The sequence below is a fragment of the Ascidia mentula genome, chromosome 9 (genome assembly GCF_947561715.1).
Source record: "Ascidia mentula chromosome 9, kaAscMent1.1, whole genome shotgun sequence".
Taxonomy (NCBI): Eukaryota; Metazoa; Chordata; class Ascidiacea; order Phlebobranchia; family Ascidiidae; genus Ascidia; species Ascidia mentula.
Genome location: NC_138574.1, coordinates 8,885,560 through 8,905,181, shown reverse-complemented (window position 1 = coordinate 8,905,181; position 19,622 = coordinate 8,885,560). Strand labels below are relative to the sequence as shown.

General features: G+C 37.8%; 2 protein-coding genes across 3 annotated transcripts; both read right to left on the bottom strand.

The window, feature by feature from the left end:
- Positions 1-683: 683 nt before the first annotated feature.
- LOC145913053 (uncharacterized) lies at positions 684-18,889 on the bottom strand. Of its 2 annotated transcripts, none has more exons than XM_083000571.1 (29): positions 18,705-18,889; positions 18,402-18,511; positions 18,065-18,131; positions 17,737-17,806; positions 17,559-17,633; positions 17,384-17,482; positions 17,049-17,276; positions 16,736-16,879; positions 16,340-16,442; positions 15,844-15,928; positions 11,770-11,821; positions 11,321-11,500; positions 10,614-10,838; positions 9,777-9,918; positions 9,455-9,537; positions 9,001-9,123; positions 8,516-8,610; positions 7,881-8,006; positions 6,911-7,050; positions 6,463-6,599; positions 5,681-5,833; positions 5,332-5,436; positions 4,955-5,047; positions 4,256-4,411; positions 3,733-3,840; positions 2,914-3,430; positions 2,250-2,483; positions 1,700-1,781; positions 684-1,601 (listed from the first exon to the last, which is right to left on the bottom strand). In XM_083000571.1, exons 1-29 carry the CDS (start codon positions 18,761-18,763, stop codon positions 1,418-1,420), a joined length of 3,975 nt encoding a protein of 1,324 aa, XP_082856697.1. In that variant the 5' UTR covers positions 18,764-18,889; the 3' UTR covers positions 684-1,417. The 2 variants fall into 2 exon arrangements, with proteins under 2 accessions (XP_082856697.1, XP_082856698.1); XM_083000572.1 differs by having other exon boundaries at positions 684-1,541.
- On the bottom strand, positions 12,462-14,276 carry LOC145913054 (uncharacterized). Its single transcript, XM_083000573.1, has 3 exons — positions 14,139-14,276; positions 13,930-14,064; positions 12,462-13,252 (listed from the first exon to the last, which is right to left on the bottom strand). The coding sequence occupies exons 1-3, from the start codon at positions 14,201-14,203 to the stop codon at positions 13,051-13,053; spliced, it is 402 nt and encodes a 133-aa protein (XP_082856699.1). The 5' UTR covers positions 14,204-14,276; the 3' UTR covers positions 12,462-13,050.
- Positions 18,890-19,622: the final 733 nt, after the last annotated feature.

The following is a 19,622-nucleotide window of genomic DNA, read 5'->3' as shown; positions in this document are numbered from 1 at the left end:
GGCACACCAGTAATTCCGTGGCCCAACCAAGCGAAAGTGACGTATTCTATGATGAATGATGAAAAGCATTACTCTTTGTCAAAGGGTTTAGATCATGTATGAACCCTGTTGGTGCTATGAACGCACTAAGTACTACAGCATGATGGATTGCTGACCTGATATGTCACTGCTTGCGTTTAAATAAAATTAACTTTCTCATTTGCTGGGGCATGAAGCAGCGCAATTATTTTTAATGGATCGTTATTCTAAAAGTAGCAATTTCTTCCGGGTAACGGCGGAATCCAGAAGTTGGAGTCATTGAACGATTTCTGAACGTTGCTTTCGCTCTCTATAGATTATGAAACAACGGCGTCGCTTCCCACAGCTAACCACCGAAAATAGTTCAAAGTACAATACAACCAAGGAAGCCACGAAGTGAATTGACACTGAAGAATTTCGGGTCAACGATTTTAACAAACGAGTTAACTAACTGTAAGACAGCATCAAAGCTTCTGAAAGATACACAGAAAAAACTAGCACATCTACTTAATTCCTAAATATCTGTATGTTATCCATATTAAAATCTTAGTCTGGCTTCAGCATCTCTACCCTCACACACTCAAACGTTTCCTTGTTTGACCTGCTGAGATCATACCACTAGAGATACGAGGCAATCACTTTATTATTGCACACATAATCGACGGCGAGTGGGTGTACGCGCGTATGGAAAACAGGAGTTTTATCAGCAGCCCGGGAAAATCAATGAAACCTATGTGGAGGCGGTGACGATGCGATAGGAATATATGAAGTACAGAGGTTGTACATAGAAATCACACAAATCGTGGCACTGTTTGGGTAGAGATTTTGTAAACACGTTTTTTTTTATCAAATAACAGTAGTTCAAAAGGCGGTATGGAAAAAGTACACAGTACAATGCCCTTAATATTAGCATAATCAAAACAGTGAACAGGCGCGTTACGTCGTGTGCCATCGCAAACTACCTCTTGCAATTCGAAGTTGCTGACAAGTTGTAATGTGGAAGGCAATACAATACATAAGGCTGTAAAAACACGAAGAACGCTGATTAGGAAAGAGTAAGTGGTGTTAATCGTTAATAAGTTAGAGTCGAAACTGCCAACCGAATTGCACTGAGAAGTTTTAAAGTCACAACAATGCATGCAGCACCTAATCATAACCTAAATCTCAGGCGAAGTGTGTCAACGCAAAACAAATCAAAAAACAAATACTATTGTGTCCATTCGTGGGCGAACACGCTTCATTCGCAAAAATTACAACCAGACAATGCTTTGTATGCCAAAACACCAAGCTACACGAAATCGAAGAAATTAATGATCGCACTTAACACTGTTTATTCACGAAAACATATGAAGACGTAAAATCTCGCAATACAATACAGGACGGACTGCTCAGAGGCTAATTATTTCAGCCAATCCAAATCGTCGTCGTCCTCTTCGTCGTCATCAAAGAGCGGGGGTGGTTGTCGATCTTCCACTATAGAAGACGAACGCGAGAGGGAGTGATGGGCGTCGTCATCTTGTTCCCTGCCGACCCGGATTTGGTTAAAAATAGTGTCGGCAATCATTTGGTTCATCGAAGGTTGACTGAAAATAAAATAAAGGGAAAAAAAGAAATGAAAACAAAAGTAAACATATGAAAACCACAGGTAAAAGAGCACGCTAGTTATACGAAGATATATTACTTTTCTTCCTTTTTCACTTCAGCATCCGGCAACTCGGTGACAGGCTTCTCTTTCACAGGTAAAGTATCGGCAGATTTCGTTTCTGTAAGCAAAGAGAAAAACTATTGGAAAACTATTCTACAGCATTTGAGTGCTGTACGCTTGTAAGTGCCGGCGGATTGCGCTCCGCAAAGAAAACGTACCACGACGAATGACAACGCAATAACTTGCATGCTAATTTGCTGCATGTATACATTTACTAATCCATCATTTGCCGTTTCTTAAATTAAGTATTTGCAGATAGTTGGTGCTTGTAACTATTGTACAAATGTATCGACAAACCTATTGAGGTGTCTATCATAATAATAAAAGAGTCAAGAATTATAATGGCATTCACCTTAACACCTCAACTTACCAGATTTTCTGTTAAACCATCGTCTGTTGTCGAGGGCAGTTATATACACAAACAAAAATTTCCAATAAATTTTGTTTGAAAATGATCGGCAGTTACATCAGTTCCCAAACTTCCTGATTGTTTCCCGAAAGGAAATTCCAATTCATTCAAACTTACCACGAGACTCGACTTCCTGGTGATCATCTTCTGACGTCAGTGGGTCCTTAGTTGTATGTTTTTCACCATTCTCACAAGAGATAGGCTCATCTTCTTTTGCTTCGGTTTTATCTTCCGTGGTTGCAGCGATTCCATTGTTTTCTTGGGTTATTACGTCATCTTCTATTTGTTCTTCCGAAGTGGGATTCTCTTCAACAACTGGAATAGCGGCGTTTGGAGCTTCTTCTGGCATTGCTACGCAAAGTGTTCAGAAACGTAAATATGTGCAGTTCTAAATGACTTTAAATATTGAAAAATTGAGATCTAGACCATAGACTAGGGTCTATTTGAATAAAGCGCTTTTTAACTTATTTTAATGCTGTTTACTGTAACTAATGAACTGAAGATGCCCACAGGGCGAAATATATATTCCAAACAACAGCCAGACTGGTCCTGTTGCCAACAGCTAGAGCTTTGTGTGCATATGTGCAATTCTGTTTGGTCTCTGTATACAATCGTAAGATATACATATATATCTATATAAATTATTTGCCTACTATATTGTAAATATCGTCAATATCGCAAAAATATAAAACAACGCAGTATTTTATTATGTTAAACATTGCAAGGCATAAAAGGCGAACGATTCATCAAAAAATACAAAAGTTTTTAACAATATTCATACCGTTTTCCTGTGATTCCTTGATAATTTTATCAGTCTTCACAATCTCCAATGCATCACTATCATCAACTTCTTCCACCTCATTCACATCATCAGGAACCACAACTTCCTCTTCTTCAGGAGGAATGCTTTCTTCATTTTCCTTTTCACTTTTGTTTTCTTCTTGGTTTTTGATTATTTCTTTGTTCACATCCGGTTCCACATGATCGGACACATTTGGCGCTAACGGTTCCACTTGACTGGTTTCATTCAAACTATCTGGTTCCGCTTTGTTGGTCACGGCAATTTCCTCCATGTTATTGGAAAAATTCGTATTTTGTGACTCCGACTCCGGTGTGACTTCATTTGGTTCCGATTCAGAGGTGGTGTGGAGAGTTTGGTCGACAGGTGGTTGCTTTTCGTCCTCTGGAATCGACGTCACTTCCGGTACATCCTCGCCCTCGGAAGGATCTTCTTCGCTCTCTACCTCCTCTGCCGGTTGTTTTTCACTTTGTGGCTTCATTAATTCAAGCGTCGTTTTCTGTAGAAAAGTGGCACAAAACAAACAAAGATTATCAAAAATAGCAAAGAAAGCACCCATATGTTACACCAGCGTGGATTCGGTGTGGTTAAAGAATGATTGAAGCCAAATTAACGAAACAGGAACTATTCACTCGTTGCACAATTCCAAAACAGATAGTACTCGTTAAGACAACCTCACAAAACATGATTAAAACGAAACAGCATAAAAAAAGACAAAATAAACACGTTTACAGACAATTTATTCGCGGTATGGCCAAAGCAAGTAGACCTGAAAACTGGTCAACATTATTACAGTCATACCTTAATAATTTGCAACATGAGGTTCAAGACTTCCGACCCTTCGTATTCTTCGTCGGCAGAAACGCTCGCCTTGACTCGTTGGAAAATCACATTCATTATCTTCTTTACCTGTTGATCAATAGCAAAATACAAGGTCACAGGAAGAAGTAAACATCTATCTCACATATCTGAGAGGCTTTAATAAATATGTCATTAATTGTTTCAGTGGATGAGGGAGAAAGCCCAAATTTAAAAAAGTGCACTTTGTCTTGGTTACATGCTACTACAAAAACTATGCTTCATCTAAAACGTTAAACCAAACTTAATCTTGTTATTTAAGTCTGGGAATCATCCCCCCATTCTGTTGCAACTGGCCCTGACCATTTCAACCTTATGTGTAATTGTGTCACAATCGCAGAAACGTCACAAACCAAATTAAATCATTATGCTTTTACTTCAAAGACAGTAAATGAAGGATATCTGGTTCGTCGCTTTAACGGACTTTATACAGTCATGTTATTTGCGCCTTCATGTTTTAACCAACCTCCGCTATTAGTTGTTCGTGATTGGTCGACGATGCGGAAGTTGCAGGTGAGGGGGAAGTTTCTTTCCCACGATCCTCGATCTCCGACTGTAGTTCGTTAATCTTCTCGTCGTATCTTTCCTTCATGGTCGTCGCCTGGGCACGGAGTCTTTCGTACTATTCGTACCGATAAAAACAGGAAGAAGTTCAATTGCGGGTAAAGGTTGCAAAATACATGAAGTGGTTCAATCATTAATAAGCACGGTACTCAAAATATACGATTTTGTTTATCTGTTGACATAAAGGTCATAATCTGCTGTCATACTAATTTATACAGACATGATTGTATGAGTAATCGCACTAATTTTAACGATATTAGTAACGCATATACGCCTCTCAGAGACTCTACAATAAGAATGGAAGTCCAGTCCACAAAAAGACTTCAGTGTAATTTGTTTTAATATGGTTGTTGCTATTGAGTAAGTCCTCTTGGACGTCATTTTTATCAAGACAATTTATCAAAACTAACTGTATGTTTTGTACACAAGCACAAATGTATTTTAGCAATGTTAAAAACTTGACGCAGCGAAGACGAATGTGGTATCCACGGGTTAGCACAAGCACACATGCACTATACATATAGGCGCAGAATTTACGTTGTTCTGGAAGCATATCTTAAAGGTTTGTTGCACAGACTCTACACAGATTAAAGAACTTTACCCGTTCCTTGTACAAGTTGGCTTCCTCCAACTCTTCATTTGCTTCCGATAGTTTTTCGCGTTGTTCTTCGTACACACTGCGAAGTTGCCCAAACTGTGGAGATACACAAAAACCATGATAACAACCACATAAGAAAATAAGGAAATTTAATACCAGTCACCATGTATTCATGTCACAAAACGAAACCTTTTAACCACGATTCAGAAATCCAAATTGTAAATTTGCTTTTAAAGAAACCGCAACATTGGTGCCATCGATTATACAGGAAGCGACAGCGTTCAAAAATAACATTTTTTAAGGAGAATTGGAGACTGATTATTGATTTTCTTATGAATTTAGAAATGTATAAAAATATGGATATTGATTATGAAACCTACCCTTTGAACAGAGATTTCCAATTTGCCTTCCAGGACTTCTTGACTCTCAGAAAACTCGGCGTTTTCAGTTTTGAGAAGTGAAATTTCTTCTTTCATTTCAGAAATCTTAAGAAAACAAAAACAACAACAACAGTCAAATATACTATATTTCAACTCAGACAAGGTTTTCATCGTGTTCAATTAACTTTTCGACAGAGACCTATGTCTTCATTAGTAAAACAGCACAAGTTTTCATAGCAAAACGCAAATCATTGCATCAAATTGGACAATATGTTAGTCCAAACCACATTGACAACACCTTCACTTGGTTGTGACGTCAAAATTACATCATATGGCAACAGCAATATACCTTCTTCTCCAGCAACACCGTGTTGCTTGCTGCAGTGTCCGATGTGTTTCCCATATCATCAATCTTGGCTTGAAGTTGGCGGACAGCTGCCTCCATTTTGATTCGCATTTCCGCATTTTCGGCTTCTCGTTTCTTGAGCTTATCAGCCAGTTCCTATGATGTGAAGATTGATATGTGAGTTTAATGGTCTGCTAAAACCCCGATGATGTACGGATATTTTTTTTATGGTTGAATTATCTACACATAAGGAAACAACCCTGTTGCGAATTGGAGCTAAGAGGTCGTCGATTTCGAAGGACAAAACATGTCACTTTTCTGCATTTTGTGTTAAATGTATCATAAACTTGTTACGACCGTACCGAAAGTGGTTCGTCTCTGTTGTTTGGTACTCAGCATGGAGTACCCAACTGATCGACGTAGACCGAAAGGTACCACAAAGTGGAATCCAGTGTGCCTGATAGTGTAAAAGCTAGCAGTGCCACTTCAACAGCTGCACTGATGAGACCTTACAGGTTGAAACAGTGTGTGTGTATACACACTCTGTCTGCAGCTCTCCTGTACAGAAAGTGCTATGACTATACTGCAAAACAGCCTATTTTTCTATGGCCTCGATGGCTTTAAAAAACAAGAGTACGAGTCTAAACTTAAGAATCGGAATCAATTTGATGCATAAATTCATGCAGAATCAACATAGAATCGGTCACACGCCGAAATACCAACAATGCTACTAACGCGTTACAAAAACCACTGGTGATTTTGTGGTAAATAAACCGAATGCCCACCTCGATGTTCGTGTTTTTCTCAGCCACTACCTCCTGCATTTTTTCCCTCATTTCTTGAATTCTTGAGGCAAGTTGTTCTTCGTTCTTACCTCGCGATTCATCGTTTTGTTTCGCGAACGACAGAGCTCCCTCCAAATCTAAGAAAAATACAGTTAAAATAAAACAGAGGTAAGTGCTACCAAAGAAGTCAAAAATACAATGCTATCAACTTGTACAAGTACACGTGCCGATTTGTTTTTATTTATGCCAGTAAATTTTATGCACAAAAAAATTTTTTTTTAACACACAAAAATACTCCATATGTTTTGTAATCCCAAAATAACATAAAATTTTTTTATATAAAAGTTGTTGCTATTTTGTCATCGAATTGTATCATGCATAAACATATTGGTTGCAACTATTCACAACGAAAAAAAACAATCCAAGGCAGCAGACTAAAGTTGCCCACCTTTGACCTTATCCTCTGCTTCGTTGGCCCTCTCCTTCTCTTGCATGTAAATATCCTTAAACTTTTGCTTCAGTTCTCCCTCTCGTTGTTTGGCGTTGCTCAGTTCAAGGGTCAGCTCCGAAACACGTGAAGTGGAATCACTGACAAAAAACGTGAAATTTTTTTAAGAGGAAATACTCAAGAGTGGCATAGGATCTGCGTCAGTGCAATATTTTATGATCAAAAATTAACATTAATTCCGCCTAAATCAGTGTTTCTCAAACTTTTTCCAATCACGTACCGCTCATTTGTTTTTTAATACACTGCGTACCATCGTATTACTATACCATAACTGTTATGACATAACACCAATGAATAACAATTTAGCCAATATCACCAGTTGCTTGGATTTCTTTATTGTTGCATTTGTGACGCAATAGTATCAACATGAAATTGTTGCACAGTTGAATACACGATGTCAGAATTACTTTAACAGTGCAACAATTTCACGTTGATACCATTGCGTCACAAATGCACAATAAAGAAAACCGACATCATGTATTTGCAGCGGTTTTGGCTTCTGCAAAGTGCGGCAAATTGAATAGAGTAGACTAAATCGCGTACCACTTGAAAAGCTCTCGCGTACCACTAGTGGTACGCGTACCACAGTTTGAGAACCACTGGCCTAAATCGTATGGTCAGTTTCTGCACTTAGTCCGTTAGAATATTTTTTTTAAAGTTTTAGGAGGAAGTTATTGTCGCTTATGTAAAAATTTGTTGTGTTCACGCTTGTCAGACGTGGTATACCTGGCGTATTGAAATTTAAAAACAACATCCGTTAGGGGGCGCGCGCGAGACAAATATCGCGATGCCGTTTAATGAGCATCAGTCACAACTGGCCGGTGCGCTTAGCCTATTCGGCAAACACAAAACAACGCTGCAATTATTTCGAATAATTACGCGCCGAATCAAAAGCACTTGTGGGTTGTACCTGAGTTTTTCGGTCAGCTGGACCTTGTCCTGTTCGAGTTGCAGAGAACGAGCTTGACTTTGTTCAAATGACTCTTTAAACGTGTCGTTTCTCTGTTCCAGTATAAGATTGCTCTTTTCCACGTGTCTGAAACGTAACCATCTTAAGTTTAACAATCAACATATATTGTTTCTGGCCGTTTGGTCAGCAAAGTCGTCTTATAGTCACACCAGCTGCACTGATGAGACCTTTTAGGTCGAAACAGTGGCCATCTGTCTGCAGCTTATACACTATTCATATTATTGGCTCCACATTGCTTATATATTGTTTCTGTTTTAAATGTCGGCGAATAGATGAAATCTTATAAGAACGTAGCCTACTGACTATACATAGCAGTGTGTTTTAATGCCAAGGTCTTTAAACAGTAAAAATAATTGCGCATTATTGCTAAAGGGTAAACGCTTAGTCCCTAACTTACCTAATACAACATTAGATTTGAACGACCACTCTTAACTTAATTAATCATGTCCGGTTATTGTTTGCAGTCACAACAATAGACGACAACGGACAATGCCACAAAAATGTCATAATTAACCATTTTTTGCATTTGGCATTTTCCCGTTGTCGATGCATTTTTCATCGAATAATGAACTTACTTTTGATTTTGCTGCAAAAGTTCACTGATCTTGTCGTTTTGGGTCTCAATCTGCTTGTTCTTCTCCAATACTTGTTCTTTCAAACGATCGTTTTCCTGCGATTGGAGAAAATAATTGAAAAACATCGGATTGAGTAACGGTAGCAGGGATGGCGCCAAACACGAGATATATGTTAAAACAATAACAAAACCACACAAACATTTCCTGGTAAAATAACACTAGCGGCAATAATGACATCTGCTATGCGATGCAAGTCACGTTTAACGAAACTTACCGGCGTCACTAATTCGCAGAAATTTTGGCGCGTTTGACTTAGTTTTGCAAACTCTGTGCATACAGCAATCGACCACGGTTTGTTTTGTTTGTTTATTTTAATTTATTTTGTTTTTCATAACATACAACAGAAAGCACCTTTGTTCAGTTAAATGTTGCCTTAAACTCCCAAAGAAGCAACGACATCACAATGCTTAATTTCAAGTGCTTACCTGTAAAATCCGCTGCACACTGTGCATTATCTGCTTGGGGTCGACTGCCTGCGATGAGCCGAGCTGAGGTTGCTGAGTTTCCAAAGTTGTGTTTTTTTTCACGTCTTCGACAAGACCTGAAACCTACGAAACACGCGTTTGAAAACAAAACTGCAACTAATGAGTTTTTTTTCAGTGGAATTTCGACATGTCCAGATAAAGGAAGGAGCCGGACATTTTTTTAGCCAAATTTTTTTGAAACAATTAGTTCTTAGAAAGGTGATTTCTATTGTCTTTCGACACAACACTTTTACATGTCCCATAATGCGAAATTTTCACAGCAGTTAACATTTTTATTTACCCAGGAAGCAATGATTACGTTAACAATCTATATAACAACGGAAGGGCAAATACATTTCCTAAAACAGTAAGTAATTAGTAGTTCACATAGTAAAAAGCGGATGTTTTTGACAACCTTGTCGACTTTTTCCTGCAACGAACGTAGTTCCGAACTTTGCTGTCGAGCTTCCGTAATTAAAATAGGGAAATAGTCTGAGCCTACAAAAATTTAAACAACCTCGTTGAAAATGAAGCCAGGCACATTATTCTATTTCAAAACTTTTTCTTATTTGGGCAAATAAAATTTCAATAGAAAAAAAAACCCTAAATTTACGATTAAACCCTGGAAGCAGTAAACAAAGAATAAAACGTGAATCACAAAAGGTCCCAAACAACTTAATACTTTGCTGTTAAAAAAGTCAGTTTGTTGGTTTTTTGTAATCAATGCAAGAACTTACTAGGGGCGGGATTGTACTGCTGCGGTTGTCGATAGTTTGGATACTGGCCATACTGTGTCTGGTGTAGTTGATGATGCGGGGAATCAAGGTTGCTTTGTAAGTTGGGTTGTTGAATACCTTGCTGGGTGTCCAAATACTGCGTCTGCGTTGTGGCTTTGAGTTTATTGCGTTGTACAAATTTAAAAAATGGGAAATGTATATCAATGACAATTGTATGCACACTCCAGGTAACGCATATTTTATAGATAACATTACAGATGTTCGGACTAAAGTTGTGTTACGAGTCTTTCATGAAAGGTCATTTTAAGGACGATAAGACATTAAAGTTTTTGTTAAAGTATCATCCCAGTACCCTTTGATTTTTAATTTTAGTTGTTCAATCATTCAAAAGTTATTTGCCCTGTCTAATTCGGGGGGGTTGTTTTGTTCTGCAACCCAATTTTTAGAGGGCATTTTATGAAAAACTCTTAACATAACTTTCGTCTGAACAAAGCTTTTGTTCTGAAAGTCAATTTTCAAGGAAAAATTTATGCGACTCTTTTTTAAATACGAATTTTCTGTGAGACCCAAAGTAAATAACTATAAGCGTAAAATACAGAATAGCCCAAATAAAAACAGTTTATTCCACGACCCCAAATGAGGCCACGACCCCATAGTTTGAGAAGCACTGGTCTACTTAACAACAATACTTTACATATTGGTCAAAAATTGACATCGCCTATTAATGGCAGTGTTAAGAGCGGCCCAAATAAACCACAGTGATTGGAAACACAAGCACGAATTTGCGTTATGACGTCATAATGGGACACCATCGCAAAATCTCAGCAACTTGTTTACCTGCAAACCGTGTTGAATCTGCTGTGGAACATTTTGCATGTGCTGGTACGAAGTTGACGAAACTTGCGGATTCATGGGATTATGTTGATAAGTTGGTGTCGATGGGAGGTGGGACGCGTAAGAACCCACGGTGGGGTACATTTGAAGGTGGGGCGATGGGGCTTGGTGCAGGGGGGAATTCGCAGGTTGGGGGTGCATTGCCGATGACGTCATCATGTTGGGTGTCTGTGACAAAAAAGTTTAATTCAAAAGAAGAGCAAAAAAATTATTAAAAATCACAAAAGTCATTAGTTTCTGTCAAACTACGTGTAAATTGCATTGGAAAATAATTTTAGGCAAATAAAATAAAGCCCTATTAACTCAACGTAAGAAGCTTTACACAATTTCATAATGATTAAGTCTTGCATGACGATAACATATCAACCGTAAATGATTTTATTGCAGCTGAACAAACCTGTTCTAATAGCCTATCGAGGTTGAGGGTTTATACAGCGTCGCATAAATCTGTGTGGGATTTAATTTGTATTTTAATAAAACTGGATGTTTATGGGCGGCGGCCAAAATTTAACGAAACCAAAACATGAAAAAAGGCTTTATGCAACTACGCAGAAAGTTCGCTTCTAAGTCAAGCGGAAATGGACATTTAAAGCAGAACCTCATACTCTTTTAAAACTCACACCTAAAACACATAAAAAAGTTATACGTACGTTGTGATGTGGAGGTTGTGGTTGCATGTGAACGGGACTAGGTGCCATCATCTCCGAATACTGAGCGGAAGTTGGATTAGGATGTTGACTAGATTGTTCCGCCCCCGTCACGGGGATCATAGCGTGGCCCATTTTCGCCATCCGGGAAACCAGGTCGTTTCTTCCCGTGTCACTGGCAGCCTTTGACCCGAAGAATATAAAAATGGTTGATAAATGGCGAAGTGAAATTGTCATTGGCGCGCTTTTTTATCACCGCTGTATTATAATGAGGCTGTTTTCTATCTGAGATATTGCGCATGAAACCCGTTTGATAACCACGTTGTTTTCAAATAGGTTTTAGGCATTTTTAAACCTTTTTATCGGTTAAGTACGACAACCGAAAACAATCAATGACGATAAGCTACGTTAAGAAGAATATAAGATTTCTCATATGACCCAAAGGCAAATACCTGTGCCATGTGGTCGGTCAAAGATGCCGTCCTCCCTCTTACAGTTTCGTGTCTGAAAAAAGAAGATCGGGTTCAAGTTTCGGAAAACAGGAAATTCATCCCTCGAAAATCAGAAAAAGTTTCTTTCGGACTTGAACTTATATAAATAAGCAATTTGTAAATCTAAAGAAATTTTTAGCTAGTAAAGCAGTCATACAATCAAGGTTACCGTGCTTATTTTCGAGTGGCGTGTTTAGCTTTTCCGTCTAAAAGTGCTTACTTACATCAAATGCAGATTTTTAGTCATTTTGCGCACTGTTGTAGATGTGTATTGCGTCAAACACACAAGCACAACTCTGTCTGAAAAGGTCATCACGACGGAAATAAGTCACAGATTTAACTACTGTGCCACAAAAACCAATATTTATTGTTATGGTTCGGTCTCGGCCGATTGTTAAGTATGTAAAATATTTGTTGAGTATAAATGTGAGGATTTGATTACACTAGGTTACTCTGTTTGAGGACTCAAACACAATAGTCAGTTCTACAAAAGAAAAAATCACTGACGATGTCGGGGAAACCACAGCCAATAAACAGTATTTTGGTATGAGTAGGTTTATTAAAAGCGTTGTTAAACCGCGCCATATAATAATACGCAAAACTAGCGAAATTGCAATATTGCCCATTTCAAAAACGCGGCATAAGATTATAGCACAAATAATATAGTCCAGCAGAGTTTTTGTAAGTACTCTTCTAGAAGCATGTTGAAACGAGAATGGTTAACCAGTGGGTGGCGTAACAGTCATGTACATACACTCCATTTTATGTAGATTATAAAAAAAAAACTTTAAAAACATTCTAACACAAGTTTTTTCTCACAAATAAAAAAGAATAAGTGCTTTTTACTAATATTCTCCATATTTTGTTGAGATTTTATCTCCTTATAAATCAAATTACAATAGAAGTGTCTGGCGGTATAATGGCAACATATGGTTACAAATAAAAAAATGTTTTTTTAGTTTTTAATAACTGCGCATAAATTAAAGGGCTTTTGAGCTGTATTGTGTTGGAACCTACAACCTTGTTGCAAATTTTGATTTTTGAAAACAAAGTGGAACGCTGGAACATTACAGGTAAATTTGGGCACACTTTCAGCATCACATCAAGATTGCGAAGTTGAAACAGTTGCTGTACATCCAAACGAAACGATGTACATGGCAAACCTATGTGGCATAATGTAAACAAAATCTGGTACAATGTTCTTAAAACCATCACGATGACAGAAAATCTCTTCAAAGCAATCTAATCCATGAAAAGCTCGATCATATTTCCGTTGGGGTCGTGGAAGAAGAGCTGGCAAATGGAGGTGCCACTGAGGTTCTCTCTATGATAGCGAATCTGTTGCTTTTCAAGGGCGGCGATCACTGTGGACATGTCGCGAACGCGGAAAGCAAAATGTGGGTCGCGAGAAATGATTTGGCGGTTGATGTGAAGGTCGGGTTTTCTGCATAACAAAAAAAACTGTTTTGCATTTTAACGCAATTGAATATTATGTATGTATGACGTGATATTTGTTATTTATATAAACCGGATCCGGTTGATTCACCGATAAATAGGTGGCAATTGGATTCGTTTTTTAAAGGATATAGTTTTGCTTTGCGATAATTTAAGTTGTTTGTTATGATAGCATTTAACAATAACCTACTCAAGCCTAAAAAATTGCAAAAAACTAAAACCCGGCCAATACATAATTCAGTGACAAACAGCCAAAAAATAAGCAAAAGTGCATGAATTAGGCATGTGCTGGTCCGATCCGATGATTGATATCGTATCCTACACGCAATTTGCATGACACTAAGATATGTCGCTTTTGCGAAAATACGAAAAGGTGTGAAATGTTCTACAATATTCTAAAAATAATTAGATTAAGTTTGGGTTCGGCGGAATACTGACTGCAGCTGTAGCTATTGTAATTTGGCGAAATCGGAATACTTTTATGTTCGCATATCCCTGGCATAGAAAGGTTAGTGTTGTTAGTTATCTTTTCCTCAAAAAAGGTAATCAGGTGGGTAAATTATTCATTGATAATTTAAGTGGTGCGATAACTATTTAGGAACCAATATTAATGGCCAAAATGTAACGATAAATAAAATTCACGAACCGATTTAATATAAAAATCACCTTAGACTGTTCTCCGCAGGTTCTACGATATGCATCTTGGTTCCGTCGCTCATTTCCAGCCACTGGGCGGCGTAAGGGAACGGTGGAGTCTTTGTTCGCTTGAACCCAAGAACACTTCTGTAAAATTGCTCCGTCCTGCGGCAAAATGAAATTCCTGGTCAAAATCGCTGGAAACAGGTTGCGGTCGTTTCGTAGAAAAGGGACTTTACCTGGTGACGCTGGTAGCCACGACGGTCACGTGATCAAGAGAGCCCACATTATCTTCGTTGTCCATCGTCTGTTTTTAGCTTGTTTTTTAAAAAAAATGCCCAGAGAGTGTAAACTGTTAACTTTTACATTGAGGATAGATCACTGCTGGCAATATACAAAATACCTGCGTTTTTACCATAAAATACAATCTATTTTCTTTTGGATTTCTGTTCTGTCCTGGAATTTCACTAACCTTAGTGTGTCATAACTTGCTAGTCTGTCTTACTTAAAACACGCCAACTTGTACCAAAGAAGGTATCACCTCGTGTTATAAAAAAAATAAGGGACGAATTGTCTGCCATCCTCCATGGAAACTTTATTCATAACCGGATACACAATGAACTGAAATCTTTGCAGTTATCGCTAAGATTCCAAAAAGTTGTACAACTAAAATTATACTGTCAGTGTCCTTTCGGTCAAATTGCTCGGTGCCCTTTTGCAACTCGCCTTACTATGCCAGGCCTATTAGAAAACAGACAATTTTACTTTCAAAACCATACAAACTCAATGCTGAAGCACACTGAAGGTGGACGCCTCCGCGAAACGTGCCCACGTCATCGGTATGTTTATATTAGTCACGTTGTTTTTACACGTATTTTACAACACAAGTGTTAACCGTGTCATGTTTAAATACATTCACTGCACGGTTATAATTTTAAAAAACAACAAAAAATCTTAAAGCGTTGCCCGACAACAGGGAGTAAGTATCCATACAAGCTATACGTCTGACGTATATAACAACACTCCTCATATTCTTGTGCCTTTTTCTTCTGTCTGGCGTCAGTACTAACAAGCAATTGGGCAATACCCGATGTAGTCACATACAAAATATGTTCCACTTTATACTGTGCTATGCTACTTGACACGCTGCATGTGCCACAATCAGATCCGGGGTGTACCGATGTGCATAGCTGTGACGTGTTGTTTACAATCGCCGACAACGGAGGTTGTTTTATCAACCGAATTAGCCTGAAATGTTTCACTAAAAACGCTTAAACTGCCGGCAGTGCTAAGTTCGTCAATGTTCATCAACCTCAAATCGAAGCGCACTGCACGTACTTCTCTGTAGCAAATGAGTATGTATACCGCGAGATTAATTGTTTCTTAATTTAAACGTGGGGTTTCTTTGCCTGGGCCTTGGTATAATTCGTTAATGATAATAATAATAATATTAATAATAATTTTATTTTTCCCGTCGTAATAGTAGTCTAATTATACGCCGTAAACATGTGCAGTGAACTGAGGAGAACCGAACAGCTTTAAACTGTAGGCGGTTATCGATAAAGTATTGCTTTGTCGCCAGTGGTCTTTCAACTCATACAAGCCTTTGTCATGCAAAATAGTTCTGTTACGCAGAAAACGGCGAATTTGTATGAATACATGTTCTTGCTTGTTTAGAATGAATTCAGAATTAACCAAGTCGATTGTATAAATGACACAGACTCCATAATAATCGAAAATTTAAAAGTTATTTAGCATCCACCACTTGGTTTACTTTCAAGTTTTTGAAGTAAGTTAGTTGAACTTTCACACTTAGTTTTTAATAAAAAAAAGTCACGATAAACTAATTTTCCCAGCAACGAAATGTAGCATAACACATCGGTACAGTAACGAAATAAATATCTTACTACCAAGAAAATACAATTTGGAATAGGTTGGACTTACGGAGGACCCGGTGCCGACAAATCTTGCTGTTTCGTCATGGTAGGAAGTTCGCCGTTTCCAGGCATTACAGGAAACCCTTCAGGTACTACAACAAAGTGCAAACAATATTTACGTAACTGGTCGTAAACCACAGGCATTTAAATCCACAATTGTCAAGTTTTAATTCATGGACACCTCATATAAATGAACCCAGATATTGCTCACATTTCGTAAAATCCTATAACATGTGTAATGTGTGTGTTGTCGTACCACACATACTGCCTTTAAGGCAAAAATTAAGACACTAGCGCAAAAGCTGTGCGTAGTTTAAGTGCTGCGTATTGCACATCCAAACAACTAATTTATCTATGTCAAACAAATATCTTCTTGTTCACAAGGAACGCACATATGGCACTAACAATAAATTACACAATACCTCTGTATAGGTTACGTAATCTAAGAATAAATTGGACAGTTGCTGCAAAGTTGTTCGGTTGCAAAAATGTTAATCGCATACCTTGCGTCTGTATCGTAGGAAGTTGCTCTGTGGCGGCAGCTAGCGGTACAGAGTCAGCGGAACCACCGCTTTTGACCGACGACGTGTCCTTAGACTGCTTCATCTGGAACCAAAGAAGTTTGTAATGATTCGCACATAAAATTCTTCGCTGAATAGCTAACAATGTATGCTTCAGTTTGGTGACCAAAAATAAACACCTTAGGTACTCTGTTTAGTTATGTCAGTTTTGCCTCAAACAAAATTGAGAATCACCCCATACTGTAAAGTAAAAGTTATTTGCTAATCAAATATGATTGCAGGAAAAACACAGAGCAACTACAAAAAATATTTAAAGAAACGTTCAAATGTTCCACAAATAATTAAACAGACTAGAGTACAGACATGATTTTATCATACCCTCAACAAATCAACTTCGAAAACTAAGGTGGAGTTGGAAGGAACTTTGTTGCCAACTTGTTTCGATCCATAAGCAAGTTGTGGAGGAATAACAATGAATCTTTTTCCAGATTTTTGCATACCAAGCATTCCACTTTCCCAACCCTTCACAAAAAATATAGTAAATGCATGATAAATTGACATAAAAACTAAGTTTTAGGTAATGATCTGATACACAAACCCATATATGGCAAAACACATGTAAACTCCTATATCGTTATTTTGATTAGGTTAATACCTGTAGTGGCCTCATATATGTAAATTTATACTGTACCTTGATAACTTTTCCCTTTCCTGTCTTGAATCGGAAAGTCTTCTCAGTGCTGTGGTTGCTATCAAAGACAACTCCAAGTGTTCCATCTGTGTTCAGTAACCACCCTGTGTATTTTACTTCAAGCGAATCCCCAACTTCAATAGCAGCAGAACCATCTCTTGGAGTAAGATCTTGTGCAATAAATTCACTTGGCGATTGCCCTCCACTCATGTACTTGGCAAGACAAATCTGCACAAAAATACATTTGTACAATTTGTATCATGAACATTTGTACACTTTACACCAAAATACACATGAATGTAAATACTGGAAAGTAGGTTTTAGATTGCCCTTACCTGCTTTGCAAAATCAACTTGTTGTTGCCCGTTATCAAAAAGAATACTCCATGTCTGTTGCTGATCATCAGTAAAACTAGCATAATTGTTGGCTTGTACCTATGTTAATATTTTTAAAAATATCACTGTTGCAGAAGTTTAATCAATTGTAAACTGCCCTAAAAATGATACATACTGTAAAGGCAAACGCTGGTGTAATTTGCAAAGTGGAAACCGGCTTTTGCTTGGTAACGTACATCAATATCTTGTACTGTGAAAGTACATTAAGATTGTTAGTAAGTGTTGTGGTGAACTTGATATAAATCATTTATAAGTCCACCAAACACAATGAAACACAATACACAGATTCTTACGTCATTTGCAGAGGGATTTCTCAAAATTGCTGCTCCTAATCTACCTTGTTTGCTGTATTGATTTTTCACCCTAAAAAACGAAAATCTTTTTCAACTTTGAAAAAATTGTGTTTGGATTGGGACACTTTGACAACAAAACCATGTTGAACTTCTTTCTATATAGCATACTATATCAAGGAAATCCATACTGAAGATTTAGAACTTGAAGACCTTTAAAAAGGATTAAAATGTATTAAGAAGTTAGTGAATTATTTTCTCCCAACTTGGTGGTCACAAGTGCACTAATGCAATTAACGAAACCCTTTATCTGCAAGCTACGTAGACTTACAGGCGAAATGCTGTCACAGCAACTGCCAGAGCAACTCCAGATGCTGCAGCCTGCTGTGGTTGTTTTTCTGCATGAAAACAAAAGCATTTAACAGTTTTTAATATTACAACTTCAACAACAATTACATTGAGATGTGTGCGAATGATTTATAACCTTTTCACAATTTTATAGGCAATCCATGTAAAAACAATTACATATCGAAAAATGTCAGATTGTGCATGTACTATATGTGCAATCAATGTTCAACAAATAAAAAACTAAAAGTGGTTACTAACATAACAAACACAGGGCAGACACATGACTATAGGCTACCATTAACAATTTGCAACATTTTTACCATTTTGTTTTCCAGGTGGTTTTGGTGCTTTGTATGTGAGTGATTGATTGCTGTTACCCGTATTCATCATCTGGGCATTGAGACCAAACAGTGAATTCAGGTTTGATTTTCTAGAAAATAAACGCAAAATGACAGTCAAAACAAACTAAAAGAAATGGCATGGATAATTACAAATTACACAAATACACTGCTGTCTTCCAACATGTTATGTAAAAGCATATACCATGAACTCTTACATGTCTTAAGTTGATGATCATTTAGTTAACACAAGACAGGGTGTTTAACAATAAATCTTATTCTTACCCAGAAAGAAAGTCCCCACCATCTTCTGCGCCTGTGCCGCCAAGAGCAAGATGGTTCATCTTGTTAACTTGATACCAAGTATGCGTTAACGCAAGTAGCCTTATCTGCTGTAAATTACTTCGAAACAAACCTGCTCTACTTCCAAATGTCTTCCAAACTTTTCTGCACAAATTTTATTCGATTACCCATTCACTAAACCGGAAACTAATCAGCTGTGACATGCACGTGACCAAATCTCCGGTATTGCACATTGAGCATAAACATCCTATTGTTGTGTATTTTGCAATTTTGCACCAATCGGGTTGCCTGTAAGAAGACGTAGCATCAAGATACAAGTGTTTTTCCCGGAAATAGTGACTAGCCTCGCATTGCAATGCATTGAAATATGAAACTGCTGTCCGCTGCAGTAGTAACACAAACTTAAAGCATATAAACCTTATAACCATGGAGCTTAAGACAAAAACAATGTGCATTGCTAGGACCTTTTTCGGAGATTATATGAAAATAGGGGGACGGGGCAAGCTTTTGCGGTAAAAATCCATCAGCTTGAAAAAAAACAATGGGTTTTGCCTCGCATTGCAATGCATTGAAATATGAAACTGCTGTCCGCTGCAGTAGTAACACAAACTTAAAGCATATAAACCTTATAACCATGGAGCTTAAGACAAAAACAATGTGCATTGCTAGGACCTTTTTCGGAGATTATATGAAAATAGGGGGACGGGGCAAGCTTTTGCGGTAAAAATCCATCAGCTTGAAAAAAAACAATGGGTTTTGACTTCAGATGCACCCCCATACCGTGGGTCCTGCGCCCAAGCAAAACCAACTAATTACGCAAGGTATCCATTTTCCCAAACTCTAAAAGGTCGTTTTTTGTCAGCTCCATTTAGACAAAAATAAAATTTTATAACAAACACG